This window comes from Erpetoichthys calabaricus, chromosome 3, assembly GCF_900747795.2.
Source record: "Erpetoichthys calabaricus chromosome 3, fErpCal1.3, whole genome shotgun sequence".
In the NCBI taxonomy this organism is placed as follows: Eukaryota; Metazoa; Chordata; class Cladistia; order Polypteriformes; family Polypteridae; genus Erpetoichthys; species Erpetoichthys calabaricus.
The window spans coordinates 49,718,268-49,734,805 of NC_041396.2; the positions used below are offsets into that span (position 1 = coordinate 49,718,268).

General features: G+C 37.5%; 3 protein-coding genes across 9 annotated transcripts in view; 2 read left to right on the plus strand and 1 right to left on the minus strand.

Annotated features, from left to right (window-relative positions):
- The window catches only part of si:ch211-243j20.2 (uridine-cytidine kinase-like 1), a 242,853-nt gene that overhangs the window by 155,532 nt on the left and 70,783 nt on the right, over window positions 1-16,538 (plus strand). For 2 of the 6 annotated variants that reach the window (XM_028796788.2, XM_051925488.1), the window contains exon 1: window positions 15,045-15,186. The exons of the other annotated variants lie outside the window; for them this stretch is intronic. In XM_028796788.2, the coding sequence (XP_028652621.1) occupies window positions 15,104-15,186 (83 nt within the window). In that variant the 5' untranslated portion in view covers window positions 15,045-15,103. Of the gene's footprint in view, window positions 1-15,044; window positions 15,187-16,538 lie in introns of those variants that run through there. 6 annotated transcript variants of the gene reach the window in all.
- Window positions 1-16,538, plus strand: part of mpv17 (mitochondrial inner membrane protein MPV17) — a 309,255-nt gene that overhangs the window by 81,938 nt on the left and 210,779 nt on the right. The window lies entirely within an intron of this gene.
- LOC127527285 (uncharacterized) overlaps window positions 1-16,538 on the minus strand; it is a 193,446-nt gene that overhangs the window by 45,462 nt on the left and 131,446 nt on the right. The gene's annotated exons all lie outside the window — the stretch shown is intronic.

Consider the following 16,538-nt stretch of genomic DNA (forward strand, 5'->3'; position numbering starts at 1 on the left):
ATATCAGTATTTGACTTCTTTTGTTCTGCTAAAATTATCTATCACCTTCATAATAACCAAGGTTTGTTAATTTTTTGAAAACCTTAAACTTTAGCTATAACAGTAATGTATTATAAGTCGGTTTATAAATAGCTACACCTCTCAGGTAAAATAGGATTTTTTTTAATAAAGAAATCATTGCCAAAACAACACTAATTAAAGTGTGCTGATGCAATACGCCTCAATATAAATAAGAGCATAAATGCAGAACAGAAGCTAAGTTAGCCAGTCTGCATGGACTCCATTTAGCAGTATAAAAGCATACCCAATAGCAGAGTCCCCAAACAATCCCAAGTGCATAAAGGGAAAAATGAAAAAAATGCCCTCCATACAGTGAAGAGCTGAGAGACCAGGTCATCACCCGTGAAGCCAATTTTCAGATTTTTATTTGGAGCAACATATAATGTGACAAATTAAATGGAACTGTCTGGCCTAGTTATATATAATAATAGTAGTAATGAGTTTATTTTTAAAAATAATTAGCTTAAAAGCATAAGACTAGATCTATATCTATTACTAGGGGGCAACAAAATGTCACACCTTGTACAGACAGTCATGGTAATTTTAATTTAATGTCAGAAAAGGAAATTCCAGTATTGATTTCTTAAATGAACCCCACCACCTATCCTATAGATTCATTCAATCTGAATTATTGAACTAAATGTTATTAATCTGTACTATCCAATTATTGGCCAACATTGTCCTGGATTCCTTCAAAAATGGATGATTCGGTGATGAAAAGCTAAAATACGTAAAATCAGCATGTGGTTACATGCATTTGCTAATTAGCAAACAACTCATTGGGGGAACACTGCCACAGCCAAAAAAGAAAAAGCACGAGTAGGAGAAGGGAGTATGGCACAGTAAAAGCATGGTCAGACAAACCATCATAAAAGCAGATAAGCATTCTCTGTATCCAACTGTTTATTTCATTAGACCAACTACAGGCATAGTGATTATATATTTTAACCAAAGCCATGCTGAAATAGCCATAAAAGGTCAGCAACCATCAAATGAACAGTATAAAATGATCTCATTAAAAAAAAGACAAAATAGTGTAAAAATAAAAAAAATAAGTAGGCTAATAAATGTACAAAAAATCCAAAACCATGATTACAATAGATACAGAGTATTGGAAACAAAAATATAGAAAATAAGCAAAACTGCAATTAAAAAAAAACCTGATTATGTAGGTTTGTCCCTTTGTGATGGGAGAGGTACCTGCCTGCCTGCCTAGAAGATAACTCCTTTTAACTCTGTCTCTTTCTACTTGCTCCAGCTGATTCTCTCATCATCCTGTTATGTTCTACTTGTACCACTCGAGTGCTTGATAGATCATTCTCTCTGAATCTATGCTCCTTGGAACTCTGGCAACAGGATGGTTCAATCTTCTGGTCAGAGGACACTTCTGGGTTAACTACTTCCAGAGTCCTCTAGAACTTCTGTGGCCATCTTCCTGGTGCTCCCCATAGTGACTCTCGGTGTTACCGCAGTCCTGAATCTCAGCATTCTGTTAAAGATCTGGGCCTACCCCAGGTCATCTGTCATATATAATCTTTTGTTTTCCTTGGCTTTTTGCTGAGACATTAGTTCTCCTTTTCTTGCCTTTTCTGATTTCTTTTCCCTATGTCTGTTATTGATCTTCGACCATTTTTATTCTGTTTCTCAGGGTTTTAAGTTAACTATTGTTTAATGGTCTTTGCGTTTGGTTTGTGGATTTGATTTTAAGAGATTTTTAAATCTTTTGTTTATTTATTTTTCCTGTTATCTTTGATAATTTGTTTTTCTTTGTTATATTTAGCATTTTTATATTAGCTTCACTATTTGAAAAATTATTCTTTTTTTATTTTTATCTTGATTTTGAGCAGTTACTTTGACTGGTCTTCATTTAATTTTATAAATCAAGTTAAATATAAAGGTTTGCTTATTTGGCCAGGAGTTTTGGCAGTTCCCTTCTCCCTTTAAGAGATTTTGAAGCCCTTGGGCATTTTGAGAGTAGGCCTTGTTCCTTTTATTTTTGAGTGTTTGAGGCCTAAATTTCATAACATGAATGCCAAGATAATTATCTCACACTTTGTCTTAAAGAAATGCCCCTGCTTTTTTCAAGATGGATATATATTATAATTGAAGGCCCCACTTAAACATCATAAAGTAATCATATTGTTCTTTCCATGACCTTTCATTGTTTGTACAAGGAAGTGAAAGCCACAATAAATGCAAGCTAAATGTATTCTTTTTTTTTTAATACAACATTTCTTATCTTGATATCTCCATGGAGAATTATGAGAGGGGGACAAAAAAAATTCATGGAATGAGTCAGTAGGATGGAAGCAGGGTGAAGTTATCGGCTGTGCCACTAGGCATTTTATGCCTACTATCTTGTTAATCAGTCTGCCAAGTGGCATTATGCAGAGTTGATCGAGTGCTTATTTCTGACATTTATTCTACAGCTGTGCACATGAAAAAGTATATCAGGTCTTATAAAACATCAAGACAACAATGATCTCTTTTTTTTAAAGAACTTTTTAATAAAGTTTTTCCGTATGAATAGACTGGTCTGTTAATAAGCAACATTGCACTGAAGTGCTGAGCCATTTGTGGAAAAGCATCTGGAAAAAGTATGTCCGGAGAAATTGTGCACCCAAAACTGCATTTTGCCCCAAGATAATGCACTTCCACATGCCACTGCACCATGACAGCACACCTACACACACCACATTGTCAAAGAGTTTTTGAATTCAATGTGGTTGTTACTTCACACCTACTGTATTTTCTAAATCTCACTTACTATGACTTTTTTTGTTCCCAAAATGAAAATTGAGACTGAAGGAAAGATGATTTGCTACCAAATATGAGTACAGGAAGTGTTTCCAGGAATTGAAGAAGTACTGGGACAAAGGTATTGTATCTGAAGGGGAGTATTTTGCCAGTGACTAAAGAGGAATTACTATAAGTTCTATGATTTTTTTAACCCTGTATATCTATGGAGAAACATTGGTTTTAGCATGGCTATAATTCTTATAGTACGTATCTCCAAAGATTGTACAATCCTTACAGGATGCAAATCTAACTCGAGATTTACATATATATATATATATAATATATATATATATATATATATATATATATATATATATTAATATAAATATATATATATATATATATATATATATATATGAATGGAAGAGAAGGTCTGTGATACGGTTTGCATATTTGCAGTTGGAGATCCACAAAGGGAGAAAAAACGAATCACGTATCATAAAATAGTTTTTATTCCTGAGCTTTCAACCCCTATCAGGGGTCTTCATCAGAGGATAATGCTTAGACTTACAAGAATCAAAGGCAATATATAGCAGCACACCCCCCCCCCCTGAATGTGCTGCTATATATTGCCTTTGATTCTTGTAAGTCTAAGCATTATCCTCTGATGAAGACCCCTGATAGGGGTTGAAAGCTCAGGAATAAAAACTATTTTATGATACGTGATTCGTTTTTTCTCCCCTTTGTGGATCTCCAACTGCAAATATATTATATATTATACAGTGGTGTTAAAAAACTATTTGCCCCCTTTCTGATTTCTTATTCTTTTGCATGTTTGTCACACAAAATGTTTCTGATCATCAAACACATTTAACCATTAGTCAAATATAACACAAGTAAACACAAAATGCAGTTTGTAAATGGTGGTTTTTATTATTTAGGGAGAAAAAAAAAATCCAAACCAACATGGCCCTGTGTGAAAAAGTAATTGCCCCCTGACCCTAGTAACTGGTTGGGCCACCCTTAGCAGCAATAACTGCAATCAAGCGTTTGCGATAACTTGCAATGAGTCTTTTACAGCGCTCTGGAGGAAATTTTGGCCCACTCATCTTTTGCAAAATTGTTGTAATTCAGCTTTATTTGAGGGGTTTTCTAGCATGAACCGCCTTTTTAGGTCATGCCATAGCATCTCAATTGGATTCAGGTCAGGGACTTTGACTAGGCCACTCCAAAGTCTTCATTTGTTTTTCTTCAGCCATTCAGAGGTGGATTTGCTGGTGTGTTTTGGGTCATTGTCCTGTTGCAGCACCCAAGATCGCTTCAGCTTGAAGTTGACGAACAGATGGCCGGACATTCTCCTTCAGGATTTTTTGGTAGACAGTAGAATTCATGGTTCCATCTATCACAGCAAGCCTTCCAGGTTCTGAAGCAGCAAAACAACCCAAGACCATCACACTACCACCACCATATTTTACTGTTGGTATGATGTTCTTTTTCTGAAATGCTGTGTTCCTTTTACGCCAGATGTAACGGGACATTTGCCTTCCAAAAAGTTCAACTTTTGACTCATCAGTCCACAAGATATTTTCCCAAAAGTCTTGGCAATCATTGAGATGTTTCTTAGCAAAATTGAGACGAGCCCTAATGTTCTTTTTGCTTAACAGTGGTTTGCGTCTTGGAAATCTGCCATGCAGGCAGTTTTTGCCCAGTCTCTTTCTTATGGTGGAGTCGTGAACACTGACCTTAATTGAGGCAAGTGAGGCCTGCAGTTCTTTAGACGTTGTCCTGGGTCTTTTGTGACCTCTCGGATGAGTCGTCTCTGCGCTCTTGGGGTAATTTTGGTCGGCCGGCCACTCCTGGGAAGGTTCACCACTGTTCCATGTTTTTTGCCATTTGTGGATAATGGCTCTCACTGTGGTTCGCTGGAGTCCCAAAGCTTTAGAAATGGCTTTATAACCTTTACCAGACTGATAGATCTCAATTACTTCTGTTCTCATTTGTTCCTGAATTTCTTTGGATCTTGGCATGATGTCTAGCTTTTGAGGTGCTTTTGGTCTACTTCTCTGTGTCAGGCAGCTCCTATTTAAGTGATTTCTTGATTGAAACAGGTGTGGCAGTAATCAGGCCTGGGGGTGGCTACGGAAATTGAACTCAGGTGTGATACACCACAGTTAGGTTATTTTTTAACAAGGGGGCAATTACTTTTTCACACAGGGCCATGTAGGTTTGGATTTTTTTTTCTCCCTAAATAATAAAAACCATCATTTTAAAAACTGCATTTTGTGTTTACTTGTGTTATATTTGACTAATGGTTAAATGTGTTTGATGATCAGAAACATTTTGTGTGACAAACATGCAAAAGAATAAGAAATCAGGAAGGGGGCAAATAGTTTTTCACACCACTGTATATATATATATAATATATAAATATATATATATATATATTATATATTATATATATATATATATATATAGTCACACATGTGCATCATAGGGCTTCCCTATCAACTTAGCCAAGGTAAGCAGTTCCTTTCCCAGGCAAGAGGAGACCCTGTCATGTATGGTCTGCTCTCCTTTTCCCACAGTCTAAAAAGCATGCCCAATGAGGACAACCAAGCCTGACAGTAAGGTCATTAAGAAAGTCGCCCAAGGAACCCAAGGAGGGTGACATTGTCTTGTGAGCACCACGGAGGATGGAGGAGCTTATGGGTTACATATGAGATATATGTTATGAGATTTCAGTTAAAATCATTTCAGCTCTGTTGAAGCCTGTGTTCATGATTGTTGGATCTGCTTCTGTTAAATGTTTTTTTTTCTTTCCTTTTAAGTTAAAAAGTAAATGGGGTTACCAGGGTGGGACTCCAAATTTTAACATTGTCTTCTCTGCTTCCTGGACGCTAATTACAATATATAAACTGTCCCTGAATATTTTTATTTGATTGCCAAAAGTCCTGTCAAATATCCAAAAGGTAGGAATGAAAAAATGACTATGCGGGATGGCTGATGTCTTTAAAAGGATGAAATATTTGGTAAAATGTTTTCTGAACTTTTGTTTTTTTTTAATATGGTTGTCTGCACTTGGTGTTTCTTCTTTAAGAATCAAGTGATTAATTAATTGACTGCATTATTCATCCAGTAATTTGTTTGCTTTCTAAATGAGGCATGATGGGAATTGACTACAGTGAGACTTGAGTCTGCACAAATTAAGATAAAATACAAGTGTCAGGAAAAGAAAAATAATATTTGTAACTGCAGGCAGTTGTATTTTTTGAAGAGTTTTATTGTGAAAGTCTAGTGTATCCCTAACAGAATTATTCAAGAGTTCTCCTCACTTAGTGTTTTTACAGACTAGTATTTTGTTCAGTTACACCTTTTATTTTAATCCAGCCCTTTTTAAGCTTACTTAACATACACACTTTTGACTGTAAGATCTTCCTTTTCCGCTCCTTCATTGGTGAAGAGTGCTGTCTTCAGTTCAGAAATGCAGTAGTGTGGAAATGCATTTCCTGTTTATGATGTGTGCTGATTTTTCTGAAGTATGCATTTAAAAGTTTTTTAGCAAAAAATGCCTGTGTTTTACATGTATTCAACAAAAATGAATTGAGCAATATGAGATTTTTTTCCTCTCACTGGGAGTTTTCACCTCTTTTGCTGTTGTACAGCATTGGTCACTATTGAGCTGTATTATATTATAACATTTTTAATTTCCATTCTACAGGAAAAGATGGGATTAATTTTTTTTTCTGAGGCATGACTATAGTCTACATAGAGTAAGTAACATAAAAAAAAAACTTTTTGGGAGAGTGCACCTTTAACATGAAAAATAATTAATTTTGCAATACGTGACTTGTTGATTTAGGGTGCATCAAGTGGAGGTGAATGTTCTAAACCAGTGGTTTTCAACAAGTGGTACATGAAGAATTACTGGGTGGTATACTAGGGAGCAAAAATAAGAGCAGCAGAGTGAAAGAGGAAGAGTGCCGCACTGTGTAAGAGAGAGAAAGAAGCTGTTGTGATTGTAGTTACACTTTTAAGAAGTGCTTTAAGAGCTTGAATTTCAGAATAGAATTGTGGGTGCATATTATTTAAAAATTCAATATGATTTTACTTATTAAAACATTAAAATCCTGCTGCACTTTAAAGGCAAAAAAGGCTTTTATTATTCCCTCTTTTATACTAATATAGAATTACTTGTGAAATAAAAATACACAATTTGTGTATGGTGTGAATGTTGTGACCAATAACCATTCTGACCATGTCTCATTTACATTTACTAAATATTTTCATTTTCTCTTGCTGAAGCAGAATGCTTATGTTTATATTTATTTTGTACTAGCCATCCCCCGCGGTTTCGCCCGTGTATTAGTGTAACAGGACAGTGAGAAGGGCCCAGCCCAGCTCTCTACTCCTGATGTCACTCTTCCCCGTTCCCTCAGCCCACAGCCTCTGTCTCGGATTAGCACAAACATTTTGCTCCTGCAAACGAACTATGATTCTTAGCACAATGAGAGAAGTCACAAAATCAACCGGAATGTTCAAGCATATTATAGAAAAAAAAAGATCTAAATCCGTTAAATAATTCTCTCATTCACTAACTAAGCAGAGTTAAGGTTACACCCCGAGGCAGACATGTGAGTGAGGAGGGCCCCGCAGCCTGATGAGTCTCTCTCAGATTCACGCTAATAAATCGGTACTGCAAGCAAACTATGATACTTAACGCGATGAGAAAGTCACAAAATCAACGGAATGTTCAAACAATTTATAGAAAAAAACCTGATCTAAATCCATTAAGTAGTTCTCTCGTGATAAGAGGACAGACATACAAACGGGTCTAAAAAACTATAAGAAATTTCACGCTTGGACCACAAAATTTTTAAAACCGTTTCTTAGCAAGCACCTACGGGCCAAGGGTAACCTACATTCCCAATTTCAAGTCCCAAGTCCTCATGGTTCAGGAGATTTTGTGATGAGTGAGTCAGTGGTATTTTGCTTTTATATATATATATATATATATATATATATATATATATATATATATATATATAGATATATAGATATAATTCAAAGAACGATAGAAACTTCCAAGCTACCAAGTAGTGTGGTAGGACAGTAAGACGTTAGGGTCTTTCAAAACTCGACTTGATGTTTTCTTGGAAGAAATAAGTGGATAGTACTGGCGAGCTTTGTTGGGCTGAATGGCCTGTTCTCGTCTAGAGTGTTCTAATGTTCTAATAATATACTGTATATATATATATATATATATATATATAATCTTGGCTATCAGACAAAAATGCCATTAACAGACATTTGGACATAAACCCAGCATATGCAAACTTAAGTAGAACATATTCATAATAAATAAAACGTTACGACCTGCACCCCCCCACCCCAATCCCCCCCACCTAATTTTGCTATATATTGCCTTTGATTCTTGTATGTCTAAGCGTTATCCTCTGATGAAGGCTCCTGGTAGGGGCTGAAAGCTCAGGCATAAAAACTACTTTATAATATGTGATTCATTTTACTCCCTTTGTGGATCTCCAGCTGCTAATATGCAAACCGTATCACAGACCTTCGCTTCCATATATAGATTTATATATTGTGTATTTATGTTTGTCTATGTTCCTTTTTTTCTGTGGGTGGGACCCCAAGAAACAGGGCCATCATTACATCACTGCTGAGGGACCGCCCTCAGCCTTTATATTTGAGGCTGGGAAGAAGGTTCACTGATCCTTGTGATTACTGTGCAGTGAGTTTCACCTTGTGAGCATTGTTTTCTTTGGATTTTGATGGTTTATTGAATTTTTGCTTCTGGTTTCTGAAGTTTGCCATGGGATAATGATTGGCCTCGTATGGCTTTTTAGGCTTTCCCTTTTTGACTATTTTTTAAATAAATTCATCTTAAAAAATGTTGTTTTGCCTTGTCCTTTTAAGCTGGACTTTTTACAGTTTCCTTCTGCCTTGGATGGTATTTTTGTGTATTTGAACATTTAAAGTTTTTTTAACAGCTAAGTCTGAGCCCCATTTTGGGTCTGTGCAGGTCTTGAAGCCTGTTTTTTGATTTGGGGCCAGGCTGCCTGGGATGTGGCCTGTTTATTTCTTTATGTCGTTTTGTGTGCTGCATTTCACAAAAACCATTATTTTAGTCCTCATGATGAAATAGCTATTTTAGCATTGGATATATTTCTATGTGTAAATGATTTATGAAAAGTGGCTTTATTGTGTACTGCTTCTCAAACATACAAAGTGGAAACGCCATTGTTTGCAGATTCTGCATCTCCATATGATGTGATTTGCCTAATTAAGATGTGTATATTCAAAGTGACAGTAAGTTCCATAGCATTACAGTAAGATTTGAGTATTCAGCCAACATTGTGCCACCAACAACATGTCATGATTAATATGGGGTATTCCACACACTGGAGTAAAAATTGGTTAGATTCTGGATGCTGAATGAGAAAAGTGTAAAATGTGTAGTGGCTAAGAGGTTGGTAGGAAGTGCAAGGCATGAATCAGAAACATTAGGTTTGAATGGTAAGTAAGATGCAATGAAGACTATTGGAATTATTATGGTATGGTAAAACAGGTTTGTGGCTGGACAAAAAAACACAGTGAAATGTGGTAGCATAATCATGATGCTTCAAAAGGAGAAGAGGAACATGATGTTGAAAGATGATAAGGCAATGTACTAGAGAGCAAAGGAAAGATTCCTCTAACAAACGCCTCCTCATCTGCCCTCAGAGCCCTCACAGCCGTCCTTCTCAGCTCCCGGTACAGACCAGAGTTGCCATCAAGACGTGCACTGCAACGCCTCTCAATGATATCAAGAGTGTCCTGCAAGATGAAGCACCTCCTTCTGAGAACACTGGTAACACTTAGAAAAGTGTTTGCTTAAAATGAACTTTTTTTATATATAAAAAATACAGATAAGTAAAGGAGACATTTATTTAATCATTATATGTAACATCCATCCATTTCCCAACCCGCTGAATCCGAACACAGGGTTATGGGGGTCTGCTGGAGCCAATCCCAGCCAACACAGGGCACAAGGCAGGAACCAATCCCGGGCAGGGTGCCAACCCACCGCAGGACACACACAAACACCAAGCACACACTAGGGCCAATTTAGAATCGCCAATCCACCTAACCTGCATGTCTTTGGACTGTGGGAGGAAACCGGAGTGCCCAGAGGAAACCCACACAGACATGGGGAGAACATGCAAACTCCACGCAGGGAGGACCTGGGAAGCGAACCCAGGTCCCCAGGTCTCCCAACTGCGGGGCAGCAGCGCTACCCACTGCGCCACCGTGCCGCCTATATGTAACATAACCCAAAAATATTTCAATAAATACATTATAGTTTTTTTCCCCATACATGTCAATTGAAGGTACAAAGGAAAAGGATATCCACTGGAGTGTGGTTCTTGCAAAACATTCAAGCTTTTGCAGCAGTCAACAGATCTGACAGGGTTCCAGAAAAACATCAAATAAATGAAATTTAGTTTTGCTCCAGTTCTAGGAAAGATACAATTAAGGCATTTTTATTGTCAGCCAGATGCACAAAAAGCTTATTATTAAGACAAAGTGGTTCAATTGCATATTTTACACCTTGTGAAGGAATGTCCATTTGACAAGCCTCTTAAGGTAGTACAGGGAAGAGGGAAATCCCACTGGAAACCTCTATCAAGAGTGAAACTAAGAACAGGCCTGAAAAGAGAGGAGTAAAAGAAAGCAAGCACACTCAACTGCTTAGAGGCAATGCATAGCGTTCCCTTTAAAGAACAAGAAAACTAAAGAGCTGTCTTAGAGGCCCAACTCTTCAATGACTGCTCACTTAAGCAGTAAAGAGGATGTGGGGGAGCTACGTCACCTGTTAGAGAGGGATGAATGCACCTATGCTGGACAATATTCCAGCATAGTTGATTTCTTGAAGTTAAAGAGCAAGGTTGTTTAAAATAAATTTAACTTGAAATAACTATGGCTATCACTGTTCTGCCAGAACAGAAATGGCTAATGAGAAAATAAAAGACCCCTACTTGAAATAAAAATGGAAAAAAGATAGTCAGGAAATCAGAGATCAAAAAACCAAAGCACAAAACACAAAATGATGTTAAAGTAAAAAAAATTAAAAAATACAAAGTTATGAAGTCTGCAAGTGCAAATGCTTTCGAATAAGTAAAGCAAACAATATATTTTTTGATATTTTTTTAACATGGACATAGAGAAAATGCTGCTGTGATGTTATACAGTATATGCTGGGAGTGGTGGTGCCACATGCTGCATTCCTGGGAACTACATGGTGGCAAGTGGAGCTCTATGGCCAACTGTGGCTCTTTGTGGCAAAAGACACAAAATGGTGGCACACCCATGGTCAAAAAACAGTAACAAAAAAAATGTATGCAATGAGTAACATTAAGGTGCTTTCAAGGGATGTGCAGGCACTGTAGCACTCAATGGGTCAAGGCAAGTTATTTCATGCTGACAGATATATTGACAGACATGGGTTATTGTAATAGATGCTTCATGCATTATATGTGAACGCACCTAAGAAATAACTCAAACAATAATAAAAATGTATACTGTTGTTGATGTAGATCAAAAAAACATGTCAAAATAAATTAACAGTGACAAAACCCCTATTCACAAACCCTGTGATCCAGAAGGAACAACACGTGTGGAAATGTTCACAACTGTCCCAGTCCAGGCAATACAATATTGAAAGCCACTTGCAAAAGGTTGACAAGGTGTACATATGGTACCTTTGTGGTTAAGGGTTGGGGTAGGGCCTGTCAGCATCATAGGAAAGACAGTTTAATCATCACTACTACATGAATAGTCCCTCCACACACCAGTGTACTTAAGAATGGGCTTCAAAGGAAATGTATATCCTGTTGAGGTGAAAGGTACCTCAACAGGAAATCTACCAATAACAACAGAGCAAGTGAGAGAGCAAGATCATAAGATGAGCTCAAAAGGGCAATAGCTGACAGAAGAGAAATCCCATTTGAGATATGTTGGACCTTGCTGCCTTCTAAAGACTGAAGTCAGACTTAAAGGTGCTTTGGGGATCTATTCTTTTAGAGGTAGGTCAGAGCTTAGAAGTAAAGGGAAGCAAGGAGCCAATAAAGGCAGCTCTTGTCTAGCAAATTCAGTTTAAAAAAGGCTAAAAGGTAAACCTGGTGGGACTGTATCCTCTCTCTTTTTTAATCCAGTCTTATGTATTTTATAAATAACGCACACTCTACTTTGTATCTCAGTGGTCTTTTTGGTATAATTTTAGGTTGGTACTCTGTTTTAACCTATTATATAGACTAAATATTGGATGCACTTTCCACCTATTTCTCAAAGACATACAGTGGTGTGAAAAACTATTTGCCCCCTTCCTGATTTCTTATTCTTTTGCATGTTTGTCACACAAAATGTTTCTGATCATCAAACACATTTAACCATTAGTCAAATATAACACAAGTAAACACAAAATGCAGTTTGTAAATGGTGGTTTTTATTATTTAGGGAGAAAAAAAATCCAAACCTACATGGCCCTGTGTGAAAAAGTAATTGCCCCCTGAACCTAATAACTGGTTGGGCCACCCTTAGCAGCAATAACTGCAATCAAGCGTTTGCGATAACTTGCAATGAGTCTATTACAGCGCTCTGGAGGAATTTTGGCCCACTCATCTTTGCAAAATTGTTGTAATTCAGCTTTATTTGAGGGTTTTCTAGCATGAACCGCCGTTTTAAGGTCATGCCATAGCATCTCAATTGGATTCAGGTCAGGACTTTGACTAGGCCACTCCAAAGTCTTCATTCTGTTTTTCTTCAGCCATTCAGAGGTGGATTTGCTGGTGTGTTTTGGGTCATTGTCCTGTTGCAGCACCCAAGATCGCTTCAGCTTGAGTTGACGAACAGATGGCCGGACATTCTCCTTCAGGATTTTTTGGTAGACAGTAGAATTCATGGTTCCATCTATCACAGCAAGCCTTCCAGGTCCTGAAGCAGCAAAACAACCCCAGACCATCACACTACCACCACCATATTTTACTGTTGGTATGATGTTCTTTTTCTGAAATGCTGTGTTCCTTTTACGCCAGATGTAACGGGACATTTGCCTTCCAAAAAGTTCAACTTTTGTCTCATCAGTCCACAAGGTATTTTCCCAAAAGTCTTGGCAATCATTGAGATGTTTCTTAGCAAAATTGAGACGAGCCCTAATGTTCTTTTTGCTTAACAGTGGTTTGCGTCTTGGAAATCTGCCATGCAGGCCGTTTTTGCCCAGTCTTTTCTTATGGTGGAGTCGTGAACACTGACCTTAATTGAGGCAAGTGAGGCCTGCAGTTCTTTAGACGTTGTCCTGGGGTCTTTTGTGACCTCTCGGATGAGTCGTCTCTGTGCTCTTGGGGTAATTTTGGTCGGCCGGCCACTCCTGGGAAGGTTCACCACTGTTCCATGTTTTTGCCATTTGTGGATAATGGCTCTCACTGTGGTTCGCTGGACTCCCAAAGCTTTAGAAATGGCTTTATAACCTTTACCAGACTGATAGATCTCAATTACTTCTGTTCTCATTTGTTTCTGAATTTCTTTGGATCTTGGCATGATGTCTAGCTTTTGAGGTGCTTTTGGTCTACTTCTCTGTGTCAGGCAGCTCCTATTTAAGTGATTTCTTGATTGAAACAAGTGTGGCAGTAATCAGGCCTGGGGGTGGCTACGGAAATTGAACTCAGGTGTGATACACCACAGTTAGGTTATTTTTTAACAAGGGGGCAATTACTTTTTCACACAGGGCCATGTAGGTTTGGATTTTTTTTCTCCCTAAATAATAAAAAACCATCATTTAAAAACTGCATTTTGTGTTTACTTGTGTTATATTTGACTAATGGTTAAATGTGTTTGATGATCAGAAACATTTTGTGTGACAAACATGCAAAAGAATAAGAAATCAGGAAGGGGGCAAATAGTTTTTCACACCACTGTATGTGTGTAAATTACTGTCTCAAAATTGGCCCAATATGAGTGGTTACATGTGCTTGGGTGATTATGTCCCACTTTGTACATCCAGGGTTGGTTTCCTGCCTAGATAGGCAGTGGCTCCCCAAAAATCCTTAACTAGCTAGGGAATGTTAGAAAACAAATGTTTTGATTTACAAGTCACTACATTTAGTTTTAACAGGGCCAGTGGTGAAGCTACTCTCTCACAGATCCAACATCCAAGCTTTGAATTCCAGGCCCAGTTGCTATGTGTGAATTCTGCTTGTGGGTTTTTTTTGCTAAGTATTGTGTTTTTCTACACAAAGGTAATTTGTGACTTTAAATTTGGCCTGTGTGGTTGAGTGGCCTTGATGGACTAGAGTCTCATCTAGGACTAGCTCAAGCTTTGTGATAAATGCTGCTAGTCACCTACAAGCCTGAAATGGAGTAAAGATGTTTAAGAGTGTTACTTTATATTTAGTAAAAGTGGATGGTTATGCCAAGTTTGGTTTATTGGTTACTCTAAATTGGTACCCAGCAGTAAATATAGAACGTTTTGAACTCTCAGCATACTCTATAACCACAATCCGAAGTCTGTTTATTCCTGGACAATGTTTATGATCGCTACAATATATATGAAAAGTACATCTTGTTTTAATACCATTTTGAAAAATGAACTGCCTGAGCCAGGGACATGCACTTAATTCAGATATATCAGAATAAACCCGTTGCGTATTTTAGTGCCTCTTCTTCGCAGTTCTCTTTTATAATTTTGTTTTAAAGCTTCACCTAACCAATATCTGTCTTTTAAGCCCACCACACTTCCTTATCATGGTGGATTTGTAGGCGAACGCTGTATAATATCCCCTTCATATTTAACGCTTCCGCCGCTGGGTGAATTACGCGGCGATAATGGCGTCAGATTTGGAGACACGCCCCCGTGCTTGCGCTTTATTAACTGTCTCAGTAAAAGAATATTCTTTTCGCTCAAGTGAAGTTTGAATCTTTCAGACTAGGAAATTACAGTTCTTTCAACGTAAGAGGATTTGGTACAAACTGCAACAAAACACTATAGTTTATGCATGTATTGCCATCCTTACTTTCACATGCATAGCGCGCGGGGGCCGGTTGGCTGGCAAGCGCGGGTTGCAGCACGCTGTACATTACGTACTACAGTTTTCAAAAATAGGCTTCTGGGATTTGTAGTTCAGAATGTATCCCTTGTTGTTTCCAGAGAGTATCAGTATTTAGGATTAAAGAAATACATTTCCCAGTATGCTCAACGCTGAAAATATTCTTCCTTTCTTTCCACCATAACCATCTCTTCGGGACCTAAACTATGGCATCAGAAATTATGGATGCAGAGGTGCAAAACAATAAAGGAGAAGGAGATGAAGATAGATCGTTTTCGAGGTCTGACAGGTATGTAGGTACGGCTGACAGTGTTCGTGACGATCAGATTAATGAAACATTATATGTAAAGGAAAACGTGAGTCCAGGCCGTCTACCCGGCGCACATGTTAGAAACGGATGATCTGACGGTTATTTTTTCACGATATTCAACATCACAATTTTGTGTACTTTTACAATATTTAAAGTAGATGTCATTAGCATAAGCGTGAAATGAGGATTTTTATAATGTTGTTTTAGGTACTAGTTAATTTCGTTCAAATATCTGAATGCATTTACGAAGTGTTCATTAGTTCAGCAGCCAGATATTGCTAAGACAGAAAAGTCGTGGAGATACCCTTATAAAGAAAGACTATATTAACGTGATAAGGATACGTGGTTATACATATAAGGAGTGAGAGAGAGAGAGAGGAAACAAAGCAGCAAACCCGTGTGGTAGCAATATTTTTCGAGCAGCACGTTAGAAAATAAATTAATTAATGAATGGATGGATGGATTAGAACACGGTTTGCTAGTTTGACGTACTACATTAAAGGCGTATTGTTCGGCGTTGGTATACTTAGTAAGCTTATTTTAGTCACACAACCTTTATAGCTTTTCCATAGTATTCAGATGTTGAATTTCCGAGGCAGATTGGATGAATTCCATGTTTTAAGGTTTTGGTAAAGGTTTTACAGCCGGACGCCTATTCTGACACTAATCCTAGCTATGTATCCGGGCTTGGGACCGGGAGCAAGTTTGAATACTGTTGGTACATTTAGGATTCTTTTTGTTCTTACTTGGGACAAAGCAGCGACAATCCTATTAACATGTCAGTCTCGGCCATCCCTGAGGGAACATGATGCCTGTACTGCCTGGCTCAGCACATGCTGTTGTAATGGCCAAACTATATAGAGTCTGTGTTTTATGTATTTATTCATTTATTTAACATAGGTTAGCTGTTTTATTTATTTTCTTTTATTTAACTAGGTTATCTATCACTTTATTCAGCTATCAATCAATGTCACAGTTGGACTCTCGATTGATGTCTTCTCCTTTCCTGTTTTTTTTTTTTGTGCAAGTTATTATAAAGACTGGAATAATGTATATGCACGAGATGGCAATTGTTCAGTTCTAAATTATGCAATGATTCAAGTGACTAGCACAGGAGATTTCCCATTCCCTTTTCTTACCCAGCCTCTTAAAAACCTAAAATTGTGAAGTTGGTGGTCTCCCTAAATGCATTTTTTCACTTTTCCAAGTTTTACTTTGCCATTTAAGGTTAGAACATTTATCTTTATGATCAAATTTTTACTGTTTTACAAAGATTTCTGTTTTTAATTCTTTTTTACATTATTCACCTACATTTTCAGCATTGTTTGTAG